The sequence below is a fragment of the Gobio gobio genome (assembly GCF_949357685.1).
Source record: "Gobio gobio genome assembly, chromosome: 15".
Classification (NCBI taxonomy): Eukaryota; Metazoa; Chordata; class Actinopteri; order Cypriniformes; family Gobionidae; genus Gobio; species Gobio gobio.
In genome coordinates, this window is record NC_137108.1 from 46,964,793 (window position 1) to 46,985,841 (window position 21,049).

At 37.6% G+C, this 21,049-nt stretch overlaps 1 protein-coding gene across 14 annotated transcripts in view; it reads left to right on the plus strand.

The window, feature by feature from the left end:
- ubr5 (ubiquitin protein ligase E3 component n-recognin 5) overlaps positions 1-21,049 on the plus strand; it is a 71,077-nt gene that overhangs the window by 1,450 nt on the left and 48,578 nt on the right. For 9 of the 14 annotated variants that reach the window (XM_079837573.1, XM_079837585.1, XM_079837586.1 and 6 more), the window contains exons 2-14: positions 12,639-12,683; positions 12,801-12,882; positions 13,194-13,270; positions 14,368-14,487; positions 15,260-15,530; positions 16,134-16,293; positions 16,397-16,546; positions 17,509-17,720; positions 18,202-18,228; positions 18,852-18,971; positions 19,200-19,310; positions 19,999-20,153; positions 20,763-20,880. In XM_079837573.1, the coding sequence (XP_079693699.1) occupies positions 12,639-12,683; positions 12,801-12,882; positions 13,194-13,270; positions 14,368-14,487; positions 15,260-15,530; positions 16,134-16,293; positions 16,397-16,546; positions 17,509-17,720; positions 18,202-18,228; positions 18,852-18,971; positions 19,200-19,310; positions 19,999-20,153; positions 20,763-20,880 (1,648 nt within the window). The remainder of the gene's footprint in view (positions 1-12,638; positions 12,684-12,800; positions 12,883-13,193; positions 13,271-14,367; positions 14,488-15,259; positions 15,531-16,133; positions 16,294-16,396; positions 16,547-17,508; positions 17,721-18,201; positions 18,229-18,851; positions 18,972-19,199; positions 19,311-19,998; positions 20,154-20,762; positions 20,881-21,049) is intronic. The other 5 variants (XM_079837581.1, XM_079837584.1, XM_079837578.1 and 2 more) reach the window with 3 other exon arrangements.

The window sequence follows — 21,049 nt, forward strand, 5'->3', positions numbered from 1 at the left end:
CATGATTTGTATTATCTTAGTACATTACTGTCACCTCTGATAACAGATCACTCTAAATTGTAATGTATTTTCTGTAAATCTGCTTTGAAATGATGTGTATTGTGAAAAGCGCTATGCAAATACATTTTAATTGAATTTCAATATTATCCTTAAAGACACAATATGTAAGATTTTTGGATTTAAAATAACCAAAAACCACTAGAACAATGTTATATTTTTTTGTTGACTTGTGTACTTGCATTATCCCAAATGTTTCCAAGAATGTTTAAATCCAGAGGAAAAAGTAATTTTAACCAGGACATGGATCGTGTCCGTGCGCCGCCTATCAATGACATAAAACCCACGTTACCCTCGATTTCAGGTTTTATTTTGTAGAAACAATGGAAACACCAAAGACTCTTTAATATATGGTGTGTTTTATTAGACAGGTGAGAAACTGTTTGGATCATTCATCAACAGAAATGAATCATTGTTATACGGCTCAACACAGTTAGTCGTATTGTTTAAATCTGGTTTTCTTGATTTACCGCGAGTACCATGTTTTATCATGCCTAATATCAATCTCTTACTGCAGTGTCTCATAGTCGCCGTCGAGCAAACACACATTATAACATAACTTTCAACACACTCAAATGTATGTAATATGATAAAACAGCGCTGCGTTACCCCACACACACACACGAGCGGAAAAAGCGGATGCGGTCATCTCCGACATAATAAAAGCTCCACAAAATCCAGGCGTCATCAAGCTACACCTTTGTTTTAAATAAGCGACCTCTAGCGGCGAAAAAATGCATATTGTGGCTTTAAGACAGTAATATATATTACTACTGTAATGCAACTGCACTGTAAAATATATGTAAATGAATATTTTGTAAGTATATTTGTTTTTTTTTAAAGTAAAATGACAACTTATCTCTTAATTTCTTTATAGTTAGCCTAAATTATTATTTTCATCTTTGTTTTGGGCTGTGTATAAAGTTGAATATTAAAATCCTATGCGTTAGCTTCTCATTTGAGTGTGATTTGGCTTTCGAGCAATAGACCCTTTTCACATTTCCAGGTTTCTCAGAACGGAAGTCGTCATAGTTGAGTTAAATATTATAGTTGTGAATGAGAGAATACATTAAATATTTTTTGTGTGCCCAGTTGCTCACATAGCAAAATAAAAACTCCACAGTTCACAACTTTCAAAAAGAGGGAAAAAAATAGAGTGAGATTGATAACGGCAGGGAAAAGAGAGAAATATGTTAATTTTTACCATCACTCCCATAGATGCTATTACTAAACACCCTCACAGCAACGGTAACTTTTTTTTATTGTAATTTGATGCAAAAGTAATAAAATATAAGGTATTAGTGTTATAAACGTACACACACACACACACACGCACGTATATATATATATATATATATATATATATGAATGAAAATACAAAAAACGTTGCAGGATTTACGATATTGATGACCATTAAAACGTGTCATCACAGTCTGTGAAAAGGGTCTATTGAGTAGGCCTTAACTAATTATATTTTGGCTTGTCGTTTTTAATAATTAGGTAAATGGTGTCTTTTAGGCAGTTGATTGTCATATTAAAGAATTGTAAGCCATTTTGTTTTGTTAGTGCATGGAAATATGCCACATTTAAAATGTTGTGAACACTGTTTCATGCTGACTTTGTGCCAGTCACTTAAGGCAACAAATGGTAATCATTATTTCCAACAAAGGGAAAACATGCATTGCATCAAGACTAAATGCAATGTTGAGCCTTATTTGTTAGTAAACTTAGCACTCTACTACATATTACCATCTTGCATTTCTCTGTGTGTAGATTGTGGTGCTCTTTGCTATCTGTGATCCCCAGACCGGATGTATACTTGCACTAGTCATTAACGTTTCAGCTTGTATGTGGAGACTTTCGTCCTTCATTCTTCACTGATATGTCCTGCAATAATGAGCCGTGACTTGAAGGCTTTTCTGCCGCTCAGCACTGACAGGAAACGAGGGACCTTTCTGCACACGTGTCCCCTTCAAGCTAGATTCAGCATGATCTCTGTGGCTGCTGCGCAAGGATATTCTGTACACATTGTGGTATGTGTATTAGTCTATGTAGCTGATGTTGGCCTTTTTAGTCTGTATCTGAAAGTACATGCATTAAAAAGCTTGCAAGGCAGTGGCTGTGTATGCTTGTGTATTGTTGCTTTGGCAATCATGCCAATAAAGTGCTTTAAGCCCCACTTTCTTCAGAGTATTTCCCTTACAGCGTAATATGGTGTACCATACATTATGATATTGTGGAAAAAGATTGGTTTTGGCTTCTTTTCGTTTTTTTTTTTTCAGGGTGAGCTGTTATAAGTGCATTTCAGGGCGACTCTTGTTGTACCATATTGCATTGATCTACCGAGGTCATTTGGAAAGAGGGTCTGCTCAGTTGTTTGTATTGATTGTATTGAAATGAGATGATCTGAAGACATTACCAATTGGTTAGTGTTAGTATTATTTTTCCAAAATACTGTATATTTGGGTTCATAAAAAACAAAAATTTGAATATTCGTCTATTTAAGTTATTTTGAGTAAATAAGACGTTATTTTTCTTTTATTCATCAAGTTTTTGTCACCATTTCTGAATAAACGTACGATTAGGGAATATACGCAACAAGTTTACGTTGTACCTTAAGGCTTTCTTTCAGTTCAAAACATTAAACAATAGGTGTAACCGTGTAAACAAAAAATATAGGCCTAAAGAAAGCATTATAAGCTCAAGCAGCATGAGGGGAAAAATGCGAATAAAGCAGATTGCGGCAGCTATCATGCATACACACACTTGAGTCAGTATATGGTTATTGTTTTTATATTGTTTCACATTTTCATGTTGACAAAAAGAGATATCATGTGGATGATATTATTCTCGGGTGAGAAATGCACTCCGCTGACAGACGTCACAGAGATGCAAAGATACCGGCGTTTAGTGAAGTCTCTTACCGCACTTTGTGTTTTCTGTTCTTAAACCCTTGATGAAACTTAAAGGAAGCATTTGTCTCGATCGTTTTGCTATCATATAAGTTATCTCGCGCTCACTGCTGTGCTCACCTACACTTGTGATGCAGTGATTGACAGCTGTCTTTCCTCATTTGCCTGTGATTTCTCATTGGGATCGTTGATACTATAACTCAGTTTCATTAATTAATTTGATCAAAAGTAACTCCATTTTGTAAGAATTTTCATGCAATGGCATTGTGATCAAATTATGAACATGCTCCACAGCACCACCCAGTGGATTTAGTTATAACTGAGTTTTAGTGGGATATATCATGGATTTACTGCGTTTACAGCCAGCAAAGCAACATAGTAAAATTTGAATAGCAATTTTATTTTTACGATTATTCGACTATTTGTGCACATCCCTAATTAGTATGTAATAATTTGACTGCAATTTGAAAACAATAGGGCTGTAATCTCCCAGTCGATTAGTCGATACGTTCTGGCTCGACCAAAATTCTGATTGGTCGATTTTTTGCCGCGTTCATTTAATTAGTTTTGCTGCGTTCATTTAATCAGTTTTGCCGCGCCACGTTCATTTCATCAGGTGGAAAGCACTAATTGCTAATGGGGGTGTTTTGAGAGCACCCCTGTTTCACAGGTCTCAGTCTGCCTTCAGAACACCCCCATTGTTTCCACTTCTTTTGGATTAGCCCAGCCAACTGGCGAAGAGAAGTCTCTCGCGGGTCCTTTGTTTTAGAGGGCTGCATTGGGATTGAGTCCCGCCGGGTCCCGCGGGACCCAACGTAAATCTCGCGGGAGCGGGCGGTTTGAATTTTGCTGCGGGCGGGAATGGGCGGCTAAAAAAAACACAGCGGGAATCGGCGGGATAGGGAGGTTGCCTAACGACATGATGGAGAAGATGTCAATAGATGATGTAGAAAAGAACCTCAAAAGAGGTAGGCCTATTTACAGCACAAAAGCTAAGCAAGGAAAGTCTGACATTTGGAGAAGTTTCTCAATTGTTTTGGTAGGCAAAGTCATGCGGTATAACGTTATATCCACATATTGCGCAGCTGGCAAATACATAGCTACTTGATCATACCTCACCAAAAACGCTCAGCACTCCCTGCAGGTCAAGTTGACTGTTTGGTGTTTTTGACAAACAATAGGCTACATAGATGTTTAGTGAGTGGAAATGGATTGTTTCTAAATGTCCGTTTGCTATTTTGTGTTCACATTACGTTCTGTAGAAGCATGTTTTCTCAGGTTTCCTTTCAGTCGGTCACGTTCGACGGAATTTGGATCTGTTTTTTGTTTCTCAATCTGGTTTTCTGTTTTCTGTTTTGCAAAGCAGTCTATTTTTAGGAGCAAAGTTTTTGATAAAAACGAAATTATATTTGAATGTATTTGTCTTTTTTTTTTTTTTTTTTACATGCAGGCCAGGGAAACGAAACAAACAACCCCATGAATCTCTTTAATAATATCAATACAAATAGGCCTACGTGTTTTTTTTCCCCTGCGGGACGGGAGAAGACACAAAATCAATGCATCTCTATTATTGTGCGGGAATAAATTCTCAGAGTTTTGCGGGAGCGGGCGGGAGTGTAACACATACGTTGCGGGAGCGGGCGGTAATGGTCAGAAATTCGGCGGGTGCGGGCGGGAGCGGGATGAAGAAAACAGTCCCGCGCAGGGCTCTACTTTGTTTTTCATTCCCTGCTGGCTCAAACGCACACCCATAGCGGTAAACTTGAGGAACGCCCATCAACATACACATGAGTGGAAGCGTCACAACACCGCGCTAAGTGTATCTGTACTGTCAGTTTTGCCGCGTTCATTTCATCAGTTTTGCCGAGCCACGTTCATTTCATTAGTTTTGCTGCGTTCATTTCATCAGTTTTGTCGCGCCGCGTTCATTTTCATCTGGTGGAAAGCACTAATTGCTAATGGGGGTGTTTTCAGAGCACCCCTGTTTCACAGGTACTAGACTGTCTTCAGAACACCCCCATTGTTTCCACTTCTTTTGGATTAGCCCAACCCACTGGAGAAGAGAGACAGATTGAAGAAGGCTAGTTTTCTTGTATATTATTTATTTAATTGAGCGTTTTTTCTGCTCTTGATCTGGCTTGTTTAATAAATATTCCCTTTTTATTAAAGTGGACGTGCCTTTTGTGTTTAAGAGTAAAAGCTTTAAGTTAATAGTCTATTCGTGTCAGCCGCGAAGCTGAGCTCAGCTCCTGTTTGAGCTGCACAGAGCTGCTGAAATGATGGTGTCTGTCAGTTATTATAATACATATGACAAAAACAATTGTCTAAATTATGTTGCATATTCCTCAAAAGTTCTTGTGATGATATCTAGTTGACAACATAGTACTATATTTTCGGAAGTCATAGGATATGATATTGCGCAGGTGCACGTGATGCAACGCTGTCAGAGCCGACACACTAGTGTGTCAAAAGACTAATTTCAGTGCAAAATAATCAGGTCAAAAACGATTTAATATTCTGCAAATAGCCTACAAGTTTTTTCTGTTTATTTATAATTAATTTAGGCAGACAACAAGGCTACCAAGTACTGCGCACAGTGTGCAGCTTATTCATTTAACGTTTTTTTTTTCCTAATGTCATTTTAGTCGAAAATTTCAGGACTTCAGTCGACCAAGATTTTCTTTGGTTGATTACAGCCCTAGAAAACAACTATTAAGCTCATCATTTTAAAACGCATCATGTTTTTTGTTTTCAGCGTCTCAGAGCAGGGTTTGAAATTAACACCCGCCAAATGGTAGAAATCAGTTGTTGAGGGTAACTGTCAAATCACTAGCCAATTTGGCGGGTCACTTACTATGTTTACTCACTTTTAATATATATGCGCGCTCATATGCGCCGTCTGTGAATGTGGGACTCCTGTCTGTGAGACACACACAGCGCACCAGAATACAAGTTCTCTTTTGCTCCTGAACAAACAATAACACAGAATTATGCCAAAGTGTCCCTTTTGTCGAAGATCCTCACCTTCAGATCCGCGTTCGACAGCAGCAGAATTTGGAACAGCAGCCACTATTGCTGTCTGTCATTAATGTTAATCCGAGAACAAAGGGAACAGAAAACGGTAGCTTTAATGAGAATTAATCTATATTTAATGTATTATTTATGCAGTGTTGACTGTTAATTTATTCAATTTCTGTATATTTCCTTCCTTTTAACAGGCCACAGGTAAATATGACATTGATTATAATGGGTTTATGTGAGGATTGTTTTAAGTTTACTTATATTAAGTTATTTTTTAAAAGCCTAATAAATGTAGAAATTGATATAGCTTTCAGTTATACTGTAATGTTGAATGTCTCATGTTTAAAAAAATCACGTTCTTCTTAAATGAAGAAATGAAACCATATTAGTATTTACATTTTTATATTACATTTTTTTGTCATATCAAAATTTTGGAGAAGATTAAACTTACATTAGACTGCTTTTTCATTTGTTTTAAATTTGTTCCGCCATGTCTGTTTAAATCAGTTGAGGCAGCAGAAACCACTCGGTTACTCTTCACATTATTTCAACATAGCCATTAGGCGGCTATTTTAATTATCAAAATTTTAAGTTTGTATTGCAATTATACTTGTATGTCATTCAAACTATGGCAAGGAAAATAATGCCCCCACCCCGCATTCATGCTTTAAAATTATTTTGGTGGGTCTTCTTATATTATACTTGTCTAGGTGGGTCCTGGGATGGAAAAGTTTGGGAACCCCTGGTTTAGATGATGCTGTAGGCATGTTGCTGTACCAATGTGCTGAGTATACCAAGCAAGACATTGGCTCTGTTCCAAATCCTAGTGAGCTGCCTTGCTGTCTACTGCCTACTAAGGCAGTGTCCCTACTGAAATGAAACCTCATAAGGGATTTATTTGGAAAGAACTACATAGGCAGCATTTCTCCGTCATATATACATTTGGTGCTCTACTCAGTGTATGTTGTCCTGTGGTGCCTTAAAATGCTGCCTATTTAGTCAGCTCAAGGCTTTGGTAAGTAGTTTTACAGCTGGTTTATGACACACTTTTTGTCCAAGAGGTACTTGAAGGGCTAAAGTTGGCCAATATCTTGAGGGAATTTTTTTTTTTTGGATTAGGCTGCAATTCTCCTCTTTCTTCATATGTCACTGTCTGCTGTGCATCTGCATTTACTCATTATATGAAAGCTGCAGCACAACATGCGGCCGTCCAAGTGTGTTATCTGTCCACAGTGCACTTATACCAAAGGTTTTCTTGCTGAAATTATGTCTGATTGTTTGGAGTGGGCCTAAACATCTTGTCATTGGTTTTATCTTGCGGCGTTGATTAATTAAATCGTTTTTTTGATTGAGAGGGGATTTCTATTAGAGCCTTTGTTCACTTAATCCCCCCCCCTTTCACTCTTCTGGCTCAAACCACTTATTGTCGTATATAGTTTTATGTTTGTTGTATCCTCATAAACTTGAGTTTGGGTTTGCTTTCTCTTTTATGGCATGGTTATTTATAATGGATGTATTGGTTGCTTGTTTTTGTACACACATGCTCTGTTTTAAATCCTGTTGACCGTTTTAAGGCTCGATAATGGATTTTGCAAATTTGTTATTTGATTTATCGTATTGAGTGAAAACATTACAAATGTTTACATGTTTATTACAAATGATGAGACGGGGTATGATTTTTAGAAGTCACTTGTTTGTGAACTAGGCCTCCCATTTTCTTTGAACATCCAGTATTCTGATAGATCAGGGCCCTAGACTGCGTCCAATTTTTGATAGTGCGAGTTAAAATATAACGGCCGCATTGTTGCGAGTGCATAATGTTCAGGTTGTTTTGGTACCTGGCTGGCACATGTACTCTGTTAACCCTTTGACGGTGTGATTAGAACGTGATCAACTCCTATACTCCAATGTGATTTTGTGTTTTGACTTGACATATATGACAACTATTAAGTGTTTTCAAACACATAATGTTTATTTTAGGTTTCAGACATTTAAATATAAGTACTAGCAAAACAATAAATTTATTGTTTGTATAATACACAGACTATGGAAGCGGCATGTCATGTCGCCATGGAACTAATACTTTAATAAAATGACACCATGGCAATAATACTTTTGTTATATATGATACTTTTTTTTTATGATTTCCTTTAAATCCGTTTAGATTTTCCATTTAGTTTAAAATATTTTGCAAATAACAAGCTTTTAATCACTGTCAATCTTTAGATCGATGAAAAACAAGCATATACAAAGAGTGCAACCAAATGATAAGTCAATGCGACCAACTGAGAAAGTTAGGGTGCTTTCACACTAGCACTTTTGGTGCGCACCCGGATTCGATTGACGTCCGTTTGGTTTGTTTGGATGATGTGAACGCTGTCTTCCGAACTCGGTGTGCACCTGTGCATCGTCTGCTTAATAAGGGTGGTCTGGGGTAGGGATGTCACAAGTACCGGTACTTCGGTACCAAGTCGGTACTGAAATTATAAAAATGTGACTACCAGCTTTTCTGTAGTACCGACTGCCGAGTATATTCTGTACCCGCAGCTGCGTTCAGTCGCTTCCGTGTTTATCTAAGTGCAGGACTCCAGAATGTAGCTGAATATATTTACTAGTGTCTGTGAATATTAAACTGCAAAATACTATTTAAATATTACTCCTGCATGTTCTGTGTCTCTGTGTGAATGACGGTCGGTCGCGTGATGCTCGGGCAGGAGCACACACACACACACACACACACACACACACACACACACACACACACACACCACATGCGTGTGTGACACTCCCTCGCTGTCGGATCCATCGAATAACGGAGGCACTGCACCTTAATGTTAAGAGATAATTGTTAAGTGTTCATTGATATTTTAGACTTGTTTTTGTTTTAATTATTTAAGTGTTTTCCAGGGTTGTGTTGCCATTTCTGCCTTTATAACTGAGGGGATTATAGGGCCCTATAATTTCCACGATCACGGATTCGGAATTGGCATATTAACGCGGAATCTATTGTTAACGCAGAATTTCCCGGAATTTTTCATATTTGGAATTAAATGCTGTTTTGTTTGGGAGAAGAACGTATGTCTGGGGAAAATGCAGACCGGGGGAAGCAAATCTGGGCGACAACCCCTCACGTCATTTCAGCTTCCCCTTCAAACAATGAAAGTATGGCGAAGCGGCTCTCCTATAAACTTCACATAAGGCAGTTTTTGCATTAACTCCTAAATGTAATTATAAAATTGTTTTTTTCTCCAATTCGTTGTTGAAATATAATCTAGTGACTGTTATTTTCATGACAGATTTATCTAAACATAGCATTAAATAAACAAGACTCTACTATTCTACTAACAGGTTAAGTAGAATAAAAAAAACATATATATAGATAGGCTAATATAGTGCATATATTTAGTGAGAGTTGATTTCTCTAGTGGATTAGCAGCTGTGGACACTGAATGACTTCTGACTCTGAGGTAAATGATGCTGTGACATTGTTTACAAACTGTTTGACGTCTTTCCGCGATTGAAACACTGAGCGATAGATATATGTTTCAGTAAGTGTTATCCTTAACATACCTTAAGATATTAATTCATGTTTATTCTTCTGGAAGAGATGATCGTTCACTCGCGCGCTGCGGCCGTTTGAATTGACGCGCCTATGCTACGGTGATCAGTCGTCACATTAAAGAGCGTCAAAAGGCATTTATCATTTGAATTTCGTGATAAAATGGACTGAATACTTATGTTCGAGTGGGAACTAGGATTGAAGTGTTCCGCGCTTAAAACAAGCCGACTGTTAACTGTTAAAGATTGCATTCGGAACCGTCCGTTACACACGCGCACGCGAACCGAAAGAAATGTATCTATATTTCACTTATTATTTATGCTGTAAAGATAGGTGTTGATAACTTTATTCAATTTCTGTGTAGACTATGTCTAACAGGGAAGGCCACAGGTAAATATAACATTTATTATAATGGGTTTATGTAAAGATTGTTTTAAGTTCAATTAAATTAAAAGTTGTTATTTTTTAAAGCCTAATAAATGGTGAAATTGGTAGCTTTCAGTTATACTGTAATGTAGAGATGCTCCGATCAGCATTTTTGGGGCCGATCACCGATTAACGATCACCAAGATCATGATCTGCCGATTGCCGATCACAGAATGGCAATCTTTTATCTATAATCTTGCAGAGTTTGCACCATTTGTAGAAATGAAACTAACCCTAAATTAACTGAGTCAAGATCTTGAAGAACCACCAAGTGTTTATTTTAGAAAATGAGATAACTTAAGGCTACTGTAGGCCATCTTTCCCAAATAAATGTATATAATAAATGTATATAATTATCTCACCTAAATATTTGATCATGCAGTGCATTTTTGTTTTTAAAAACAATTTTTCAGGTAGGTCTAACATTAGTTTAATAAGACATCAAATGTAAATTAATATGGGTCTTCCCTGAATAAATTAAATTAGATAAATCCTTACACTTAAGGTTGCAAAAGTTAGTCATTCAAGAGCAGTGAGTGTCATAAAGGTTCATCAAACACCACAAGACAAAGAGAAACTCAGAGACAGCAGCAGTTTATTCGACAGCTGTCACTTTAAGAGCGAACACGGATACAGTTACATGCAGTTGCACAAACGTTCACTCGCGAGTCACGACGGGGTTTACGTGCATACTGGTCAAGACGGTAATTTAGTACATACATTTGTGTGTATCTGACCATTTCAGCGCAATTTGTACTGGCAAGATTTTTGTGAGATGGCGCGTGTGTGTGTCTCTCCAGACCGTGCGCGCGAGTGCTGAGCGGTTTGAACACTGTCAAGACTTAAAAATAAATGCAAATGATAAACTTTAGTGACGATGCGACACTGCCTCGATTGTGCAAAGTGGCAAATCCTGTGTCAACTGTGCAGCTTGATTTTAGTGCACATGCGATGCGCTGATGTGAAGCCATTTGAGCATTTTGAAAGGGAGAGAGAGCGCGCGCACGCGGTGATTCACGAGCGCTGTTTGTGAACTTACCTCCCACAGAAAGTTTTCAAATGACTGCGTAAGTTATTTAATATAGAAATATGAATTGTACCTCACCTTCAGCATTATAATTATTTTACCCGCGCCAGAAAGAGAATGAGACGGTGTCGCTGCATATCATGCCCCAGCTCTCACGGCAGACACTGTGTTTTATGTGTCGTCAGCATGCGATCGGTTCATGAGATCGGCCTTTTTGGAGACCGCCGATCAATCATCCCAAAGCGATTATCGACCGATCGAGATCGGTTGCCGATCAATCGGAGCACCCCTACTGTAATGTAATGTCAATGTTTCATATAGACATTAGTATCAGTGATACTGGCCTTCATTCATAAAAAGATGCCATTACAACACACATTTAAAATATACTGTTTTTAAATTGTTTCTTCATTAATTTGGAGAGTAACTGAAATTACAATATCAAAATATTAAAAACTCCAATGTTTTTAATTGCAATTAATCATGATTCATTACAGAAAAAATGCGATTAATTCGTTTTTTTTATGATCAATTCACAGCACTAATATTTTGTTGTGACTTGAAGTACTTAGAGTGCAGTGTTATGTTGTTGCTGTATTTGTCCTGAAAAGTAAATGTGATGTTTGTTACCTCAATAAATTTAAGGTCATTCCTATTTTATGTTTGATGTTCTATTATATTAACATTAAAAACACTCTTTTTTACGACTAAAATAACAGTTAAGGGTAAAAAAAAAAAAAAAAAACTGAATTCCCCCCAAAAAAAAGGAATTAGCAAAAATGAAAACGGAAAAAACTGAATTTGGGAAAAAATAAAACGGATTTCATAGAGCCCTAGGATTATAATCAGAAGAAGGTTACGTTTAAAATAAAAATGTTTAAATGTAAAATATTTTTCTCCTGGTCCTTATTTTAAATGAGTCATAAAATCAATAATAATCGATATCGACCGATATGAAACACTTATATCGTGATACAGTTTTCAGCCATATCGCCCAGCCCAACCGACTACTGGAATTTTGGTACCGTGACATCCCTAGTCTGGGTTTCGGTTCATGTGAAATCCGGTATGGTTCGCTGCTGAAGTGAATGCAATCAAACTAAATCACGGAAGCTGCTTTGACGCAAACGCATCCTGGTTCGGACCCAAATAATATAATATAAACACAGTCCAGGGGGAGGGGGGCGCAATCGAACCAAGTGTGAAAGCTCCCTTAGTCGCACCAGTGCGACCAGTGGGTAAAATGAGTCTAGAGCTCTCTAGATTCAGTGAACTATTCAGTTTTTGAAATGGCTTTTTCCAAATGTATTATGCAAACGGTTAAACAAGCGGTTAAACGTGACAGTGCAGAATGCTGGTTTTACCTTTTTTTTTATGTATATATATAATTTGCATTGTAAAGTGAATCTAATGATCTACAAGGCCATTAATTCCTCTGACCATAAGCCATAATCTGTCTCCTACGATTTTCTTTTCAACCATAACAGTCGTCCTCCAAAGGTTTTGTTCAGTTCAGACGTTTTGGCTGTTGCTCATTTGGGGTGAAACATTATTATTTTAGGCATTTACTGTGGACATTGAGTCTGTTTAAAAGCCCAACAGACTGTCTTTAATCGCATGCCTTTGTTTCTTACAGGCTCCGTGAAGTGTCAGAAAAGCTCAACAAATACAACTGTAATAGGTATGTTTTACCAAGTATTTACATTTTAAGCCCAGTGGTCTCAGAATTCTTTCCACATCAATGAAGTATTGAGTTTTGTAAAAACACTTGGCTAACGTTTCTCTGTCCACACGGCAGTCATCCACACCTTATTCCGTTGGAGCAGGCCAAACTTAAGCAGTGTGTGGTTGGACCAAATCATGCTGGATTTCTCCTTGAGGTAACATTCTCTATGCAGCACTTCTTTTTTTATATCATTCATCGCTTTAGGCTGTTTCCTTATTTTAAAGGAACAATTTACTCCAAATATGAATGTTCTACCCTTTGCTTGTACTCGTGTTGCACCAAATCAGTCTGCTTGGTTTTGCTCTTTTCTTTTCCATAAACTTCAGTCCGCAGAGACCATGATTGTCAAGCTTTGCGTTTTTTTTTTACTGCTACTGTACTGCTTTGTTCCATTGAAGAAAAATGTGAATGTTGGACTGAAATGAGAATGAATAAATAATGACTGTTTGTGTCTGATCAACACAGGATGGACGTATCTGCAGGATAAGCTTTGCCGTCCAGCCCGACCGACTGGAGCTGGGCAAGCCCGATGGCAATGATGGGTGAGAAAAGAATCCCCGCTAGACACATGAAAAATGCATGTTTTAGCTGGCATACAAAATAACTCTAGATTAGATCTGTCCCCTCTGGTTATGATTGCTCTGGATTTATTTTGACCTATTTTGTCTTAATTCTGTTTTAAGTACGCTAACTTTTCAACCCACCTCATATGTTTAGATTAAAGGTTGTGTTGTGGGCTTTTTTTATTATTCTGTTAGTTTAACATGAAGGCACTTAAAAATAAACACTATATGTGATGCAGTTATTATCCCAGACATGTAGCCTTCTATAGTTGCATGGAGAAAATGCTTTTGTATTATATTCTTATTGACGACAGGGTGTGAAATTTGGGATTTAGATGGAAGCAACTCAGTAAATCTGAATCTACAGGCTTCAGGTGCTTCTGAAATTTTATAGCGGTTTGGCCACCTTTTGTTGTCTGGTTTTATCAGCGATGTTGTTTTATTACTGAAATATAGAAATACACATGCTTGTTACAGTGCTAGCTTATAAATAATTTATTATTTGCTGGTACAGATTTTAAAGAGCTCATATCATGTGAATTTTTTTACAATGCAAGATCTTCTATGAAAATATATTTTAAATGTATTTCTGAAAAGAGCATTTAAACACTTTAGTGAAAAACTAAACGGCAAAACAGCTTGTTACGAACATTATGGCCGCTTTACTGTCTGCTGCCCATTGCAGTGGTTGGTTTGTGATGTTTTGCTTGAACAAAGCAGGTGGGCTAGTGTTTCTTTTCGAGTTGTTTTTGTGATTGAAGCTATGTCACACCAGTGCAAATCCCCTTTTGTGAACCGCAAGCAATCCACAGTGTTTGTATAAGACCAAAATATTTAGCGGGCATGATGGCACATGATTTAGGGGAAATTTTTACCAGTTCCCTGCCAGCCTTTCCTACAGCTCTTGCCTGAGGAATAAGCTGCAGTCAGTTCTGATTCCCATGGGTGTTGCCATGTTAGTCGCCCCACCGTACAAAAGGGCAGATTGGCTCGTAGGCCTGGGGTCTGCAGGCTCTGTGATGGTCCCACATGTGGGACTATACGTTTGTAACTGATCTCCCATCTTTTGTTTCCAGTTCAAAGTTGAGCAGTGTCTCAGGGGCAGGAAGGAGCTCCAGGCCAGGCAGGACTAGTGATCCGCCCTGGTTCCTGTCTGGTTCTGACACACTGGGCAGACTGGCAGGCAACACCCTTGGGTAAGTGGTGGCAGGGCTATCAGAAATGCAGCCATCAGGTAACGTTGGCAGCCACACATGTGATGGTGCCTTTGGTTATAAGAAATCTGTTTAAAGATGATGTTGCTGCTTTTTCTTTGCATGCAGTAAAAGTTCCCCCTGAAAATATTCACACTTCAAGCCCATTTCCAGAAATATTAGTTTGTGTGAGACTCTAAATTACTAAGGCAAAAATGAAACTGTGTGTAGAGCTGGACAATATAGCTCAATTATAACGCAGTTCAACCTGATTAACATTTTTACTATATATTTTATAATTTACATATAAATGCGTGTTTGTAATGAAATGCAAAACAGAGCAAAAATCTTTATTTAGTAGTCATTGTTACAAATTAGATTGAAAATATTTAATGCAGTAAAATGTGCAAATGAAAATGATTCAATATTTTCACTTATGAACTAATATAAAATACATAGTTATAAACTATTTATATTTTGATGACACTTTTATTCTTATTGTTATATATACGATCATATATTATTGTAATGTAACATGTTAAATATGAATGAAAAATCTAAACTGACATAGATAACTGACAACTTTTTATTTTAACATTGAAGTTTTAATCAGAGACACTATTAAAAATTTAAAACATCAGTCCTGATTATTTCATATTCACAAGACTGGGAATGTAAAACTAGTCCCTAAACATGGTCTGCTGGAGTTCAGTATCACACTCAGAGAGAATCTTGTTGGCCGTGCACTGATCCTGATTGTTGGTGTGCCTGACAGGAGCCGCTGGAGTTCAGGAGTAAATGGTGGAGGCAGTGGAGGAGGGGGCAGTAGTGGCGGAGCCACAGGAGGAGGCAGCGGGAGTGGAGGGGGCAGTGGAGGAGGCGCTGGAGGGGGAGGATCTTCAGGTCGGTCCTCCACAGCAGCCCGAGATTCACGCAGACAGACCCGTGTGATCCGCACTGGCAGAGATAGAGGCTCCGGCCTGCTGGGCAGTCAGCCACAGCCTGTAATTCCAGCCTCTGTCATCCCAGAGGAGCTCATCTCTCAGGTAAAGTCTTGCTTCAAGGGCCCGGTTCATTATTTCTGACGTGTACTGTATAAGCTGGATGTGCTTACCATGGGTCTGTTTAAAAAATCTTAAATGTATTGTTTACATAAATTCCTTTTTTTTTTTTTGGTTTGTTTTTTGTTTTTTACTCCATAGCCATTCATTTTCAACTGAGAAACTTTAGACATGGTCTAAAAAGTTTAAATTTTGCAAAACAACCAGGGCTGCAACTAAATATTATTATTCTACTTAATTGGATAACAGCCATTTTATTGAAAATATTTTTTTAGTTTGCTAAACATTGTGTGTGTAAGGGTTTAAAAATATAAATACTACAATAATTTTCATATAGATTTTCACATTAATAACATCTTAGAGTAGCATATAAAAGTATAGTATTTTACAAAAATAAAAGTATAGTTTTTATTTGAAACCTTTACACAGTTTAGCATGCATTTATACAGATTTAAACACACACGCGCACATTTATTAAACTTCAACAAATATAAATGCATGCTAAACTATATATCTAATATAGACAGACAGGAGTTTTGTGACCTGCTGTGAAATTTCATAACCGATTGGCTCTGCTTTTCCAACCAGGCCCAGGTGGTTCTCCAGGGAAAGTCCAGAAGTGTCATCATTCGAGAACTGCAGCGCACAAACCTTGATGTGAACTTGGCTGTAAACAACCTGCTGAGCAGAGATGATGAGGATGGAGATGATGGAGATGACACTGCCAGCGAGTCCTACTTACCTGGGGGTAAACGGACACCGTATAGGAGTCACAGTTAAGACTGTGACATTTTCACCTCTAACAAACAACAATACCTTTGACATTAACAATACCTTTCATACTTCTACAGAAGACTTGATGTCCCTTCTAGATGCGGATATTCACTCCGCTCACCCCAGCGTGATCATTGATGCGGACGCCATGTTCTCTGAGGACATCAGCTACTTTGGCTACCCCTCTTTCCGACGCTCTTCCTTGTCTCGTCTCGGCTCCTCACGAGGTAAAGGCCAAAACGCAGTCATGCTTGCATACACTGTGTTATGACTCCATTCAGCAAGATTTGTGGAACTGCTTGTGCCACAACCACTTTGTTCTTCGTTAACACTGTTGTTTAATATATAAATTCACTACTCGCAACACATTCATGAATATTTAACATAAGAGGAAGGTGCTATAGATTTTTCAGTTTTAAAAAAAACTTTGAGTTGAACAAAATGATCCATGCAAAAACAGCTTCATATAATGAGACACTTAAAACACTTAAAATGGTAGAAATCATTATATAACTGATATTGAAAAGTAAATGCGTCAAGTTAACTTAACACTACTTAAGTTTAGGGCATGTCCCACTCTATTTTTACTTTAATCATGTGCAAATAACACAGACCGGTTATAACCTAACCAATTATGTTAATTTTTTTTCATAAACCAGCATCCATGGCTATCAAATACTTCAAGATGCCTTGCTGCATGTTTGTGTTGTGTGAGTGTCTGTGCTTTGAGAGTGTGTCTAATTGTCCTGCATGGTCTGAGTCGTCGTTTCTCCTAATGAGCCCTCTGCGAAAGGCCCTGCAGTGCAGACAGTTACCAATAAGACCTTGCAGTTTATACCCATACATCTCAGCAAATGCTGGACACCCGTCAGCAAGATCTTCCCGCTGCTAATGCGACCCAGCAGCTGACAAAGCCAGTTATTAGCCTGCATAGCGTCTATATGTAGCCCAATCATTTTTAAAATAGGGGCCATCACCTAAATGGTCATGGATCCTTTTCACCAGAGGTGTCATTTATGGCACAATGGTGAGTTGTTTCTAGTGGTTGGTGTCTCAGAAGTACAGCAGAATTAATTTTTCTTACATATAATAGTCACTATTTAATTTGTATGAAATCTCACTATTCCGAGGGTCTTTCCCAGAGAGTGGCTTACTGTTATCCCACTGGTGTGACCCTATTGCATACCAGTTCTCCTTCTCCCCTTAGAGCGAGACTCGGAACTGCTCCGCGAGCGGGAGTCGGTCCTGAGGCTGCGTGAGAGGAGGTGGCTCGATGGAGCCTCCTTCGATGCGGAGCGTGGCTCCACCAGCCGCGAGGGAGAACCAAGCCTTGACAAGAAGAGCGTGCAGCTGCAGAGCCCTGTCACTCTGGGGGAAGAGCTCCAGTGGTGGCCTGATAAGGTGGGCCTTTAAGCCTTCACTGTCCTAGAATACCTGACGTCCGATTACTGTGGTGCGTTTTAAGTTGTCATGTAGTTTCAGACCTGTTTGACTTTATTCTGTAGAACATAAAAGCTATTTTGAAGGATGTTGGTAACCGAACAGTTTCGGGTTCCATTGACTTCCATTATAAGTACAATGAAAGTCAATGGAAACCGAAACTGTTACAAACAGTCTTTTGTGTTCAGCAGAAGAAAGCGATCCATAAAGGTTTGGAACAACATGAGGCCGAGTAAATGATGACAGAATTTTCATAATCTTTGGGACGACTCTCTCTTTATTAAGGGTCGATTGTTCTGATTATAATTATTAACATGTTTTCAATTTCTGCATTTTTTTTTTTTTTTGTTGAGCCTGTTTTATTAAAAGGCTGAAATTCTTGAGGGAGAAATAGTTTGCCATAATATTTCGTTCTATTTTCCATTTATATTTATTTCTTTAGCAAAACTGCTTGACAACTTCTTTTAAGGTATTATTATTATTATTTGCAAAACTGGTCAACCTGTTTGTGTCAGTCACTGTGGTGTTAGCAACAGCCATTTTGTTGTAATGTAGTGGCTATTAGTTCAGTTTTACATTTCAAATGGCATAACTTGTTAATTTTTGTATTAAATCATTTTAATTTGAAAGTGATTTAGTCTATTAATATTTTAAATGAGATTTCTTATGTTCATTATTTATTTTATTTTTTTACTTTTTATGTTAGTCAATTCAGTTTTAGTTATTTTAGTACTTCCAAGTTAAATTGAAAATAAGAAATGTTGCCTTGTCAGCTAGCTAAGATAAAATGTTTTAAGTTCTTTTAATATTTTATTTCAAGGAACGTTTATTCTATTTCAAGTAACATAAGTTTTATTTTTAGTTAGCAATCGTAACCCTGATTTTTGGAGTCACTAAATTTTTTAGTGGTATAAGCATTTTTCAGAAACTGATATAAGATTGCATTTTCTAAGAACTTGGCATGAGCCTTTAAAACTAGTTTTATTGATAAACACTTTAGTTTATTAGTGTCCAATTTCCTGTGATTCATTTAGTACAATTTATTTGTATAGATGCTGAGTTGTGTATATCCTTGGTTGTGTGATCCTTTAGGACTATGTAACAAAGTTTGTCAGCATTGGGGCTTTGTACTCTGAACTGATTGCCGTCAGTACCAAAGGAGAACTCTACCAGTGGAAGTGGAATGAGCCTGAACCTTACAGAAATGCACAAGTAAGCTTTGCAATACATATCAGACAAGATTGAACTGACTTCAGCTGAACTGTGATACTTTTGTCTTTACGGCAGGATTCTGTTTGCATTATTGATTAATACTTTTCTGTTTATTACTGTGAAGCTGCTTTGAAACAATCTGTATTTTATGAAGCGGTGTATAAATAAAGGTGACCTTACAAGGAATTTGTCACTACTGAATCTCATAAATCTTTTGCGCTTTCATAGAATCCTTCTATCCATCACCCTCGTGTCCCTTTCCTTGGCTTGACCAATGAAAAGATCACCCACCTGTCTGCCAACAGTATCCGAGCCACTGTGGCTACCGAGAGTAACAAGGTAAGAAGACATTTTAAAAACATGTTACAGTAAGTTTTCATTTGTTAATATTAGTAAACTACATTAGTTAACATTAAGATTAATAAATACTTTAGAAGAATTTTCATTTTTAGTTAATTTAAGCATTTAATAATACATTATTCAAATATTAAAGTATCTGTTACTAGTATATAGTGGACATAAACTAACAATGAACAGTTGCATTTTTATTAACTAATGATAATGAAGATTAATAAATACTGTAATTAATGTATTGCTCATTGTTAATGTTAAGCAATGCATTAACATGAAATAATGTGACCTTATGGTGAAGTGTTACCGACATTTCATAAGAGTTGGTGAGAAGAAAATATGACACGAGCTGGCGGATACAATAAGATTGGGTAACACTTTATTTTACAGTGTGTTTGTTACATGTTACTTGTAGTGTACTATAGTAGTAACTATAAATTATGCACAATTACATGCAACTAGCTGTAAACCAAACTTAATCCCAACCCTATAGTAAGCACATGTAGTTAATTAAATATCATTCTGTACTTAAATGTACAATTGTAACAAGGACACATTAAAATAAAGTGTAACCTAAGATTGTGCAAGAGCCGGTTGCAAAAATCGGTGATGCACAGTCTCGTACCAAAAATATCCTCAGACCTCAAATTTCCATTAACCAATCTGTATTGTGTAGGTGGCGACATGGGTGGATGAAACTCTGAGCACTGTTGCTGCTAAACTAGAACATGGAGCACAAACGTTCCCAGAGCTGCAGGGAGAGCGCATTGTCTCTCTGCACTGCTGTGCCCTGTATACCTGCGCTCAGCTGGAGAGCAGCCTTTACTGGTGGTGAGTTTACAGCAGGGGTGTCCAAACTTTTTTTAAAGGGGGCCAGATTCGATGTTGTGGACACACCTGGGGGCTGGGTAATTATTACTTAATGAAAAGAAGAAAAAAACTAAATAAAAGAAATATTATAATTGTAATATTTCACTATTAAATAAAAATAGTATTTAAGAAAATTTATATAAATGTTACAGTTTAATATAAATATATTTTTTTACATTACAACTGTAATATTTATTTATGGATGTCTTAATTGCTTCTCATTACAAGTTTGGGTAGGTGGATTGCACATTAAAGTGACTCAAACTCAGAGCAGATGCCGAAATGAGGTTTGTGTGTAGCATTTACTGCGTAATGAGCCATTTTGAGACTCTGCAAACAACGGCGGATGAGCTGTTCGCGTGTGAATGAACACAGTGCCACGCTTCACTCTGAAACGCACAGCGCATATATTTATTTAATTAAAATTTTAGCCTTCGAGATTTGATAATCATACAAACCATATCACGATTTTGGTTTTATTTGAACTTATCGTGTAGTTTGTAACCAGTACCCTGGTTTGAGATTGTGCTTGGGATCTGTGAATACATTCTGAATGTATTTTTCCTTTAGGGGTGTTGTGCCTTTTAGTCAGCGGAAAAAGATGCTTGAAAAGGCCAGAGCAAAGAACAAGAAGCCAAAGTCCAGTGCTGGCATCTCTTCTATACCCAACATCACAGTAGGAACTCAGGTGAGGAACGTGCTGTGGTGGAGGTCAGAAATTTACTTTTCCATTGAGGGGGCACTATTTGCCTCCTGGGATTGATTTCTAGTAGGGGTGTAATGATACACAAAACTGACGCTTTGGTACGTACAACGGTTTTGAAGTCACGGTTCGGTACAGCAACTAAATATAAAAT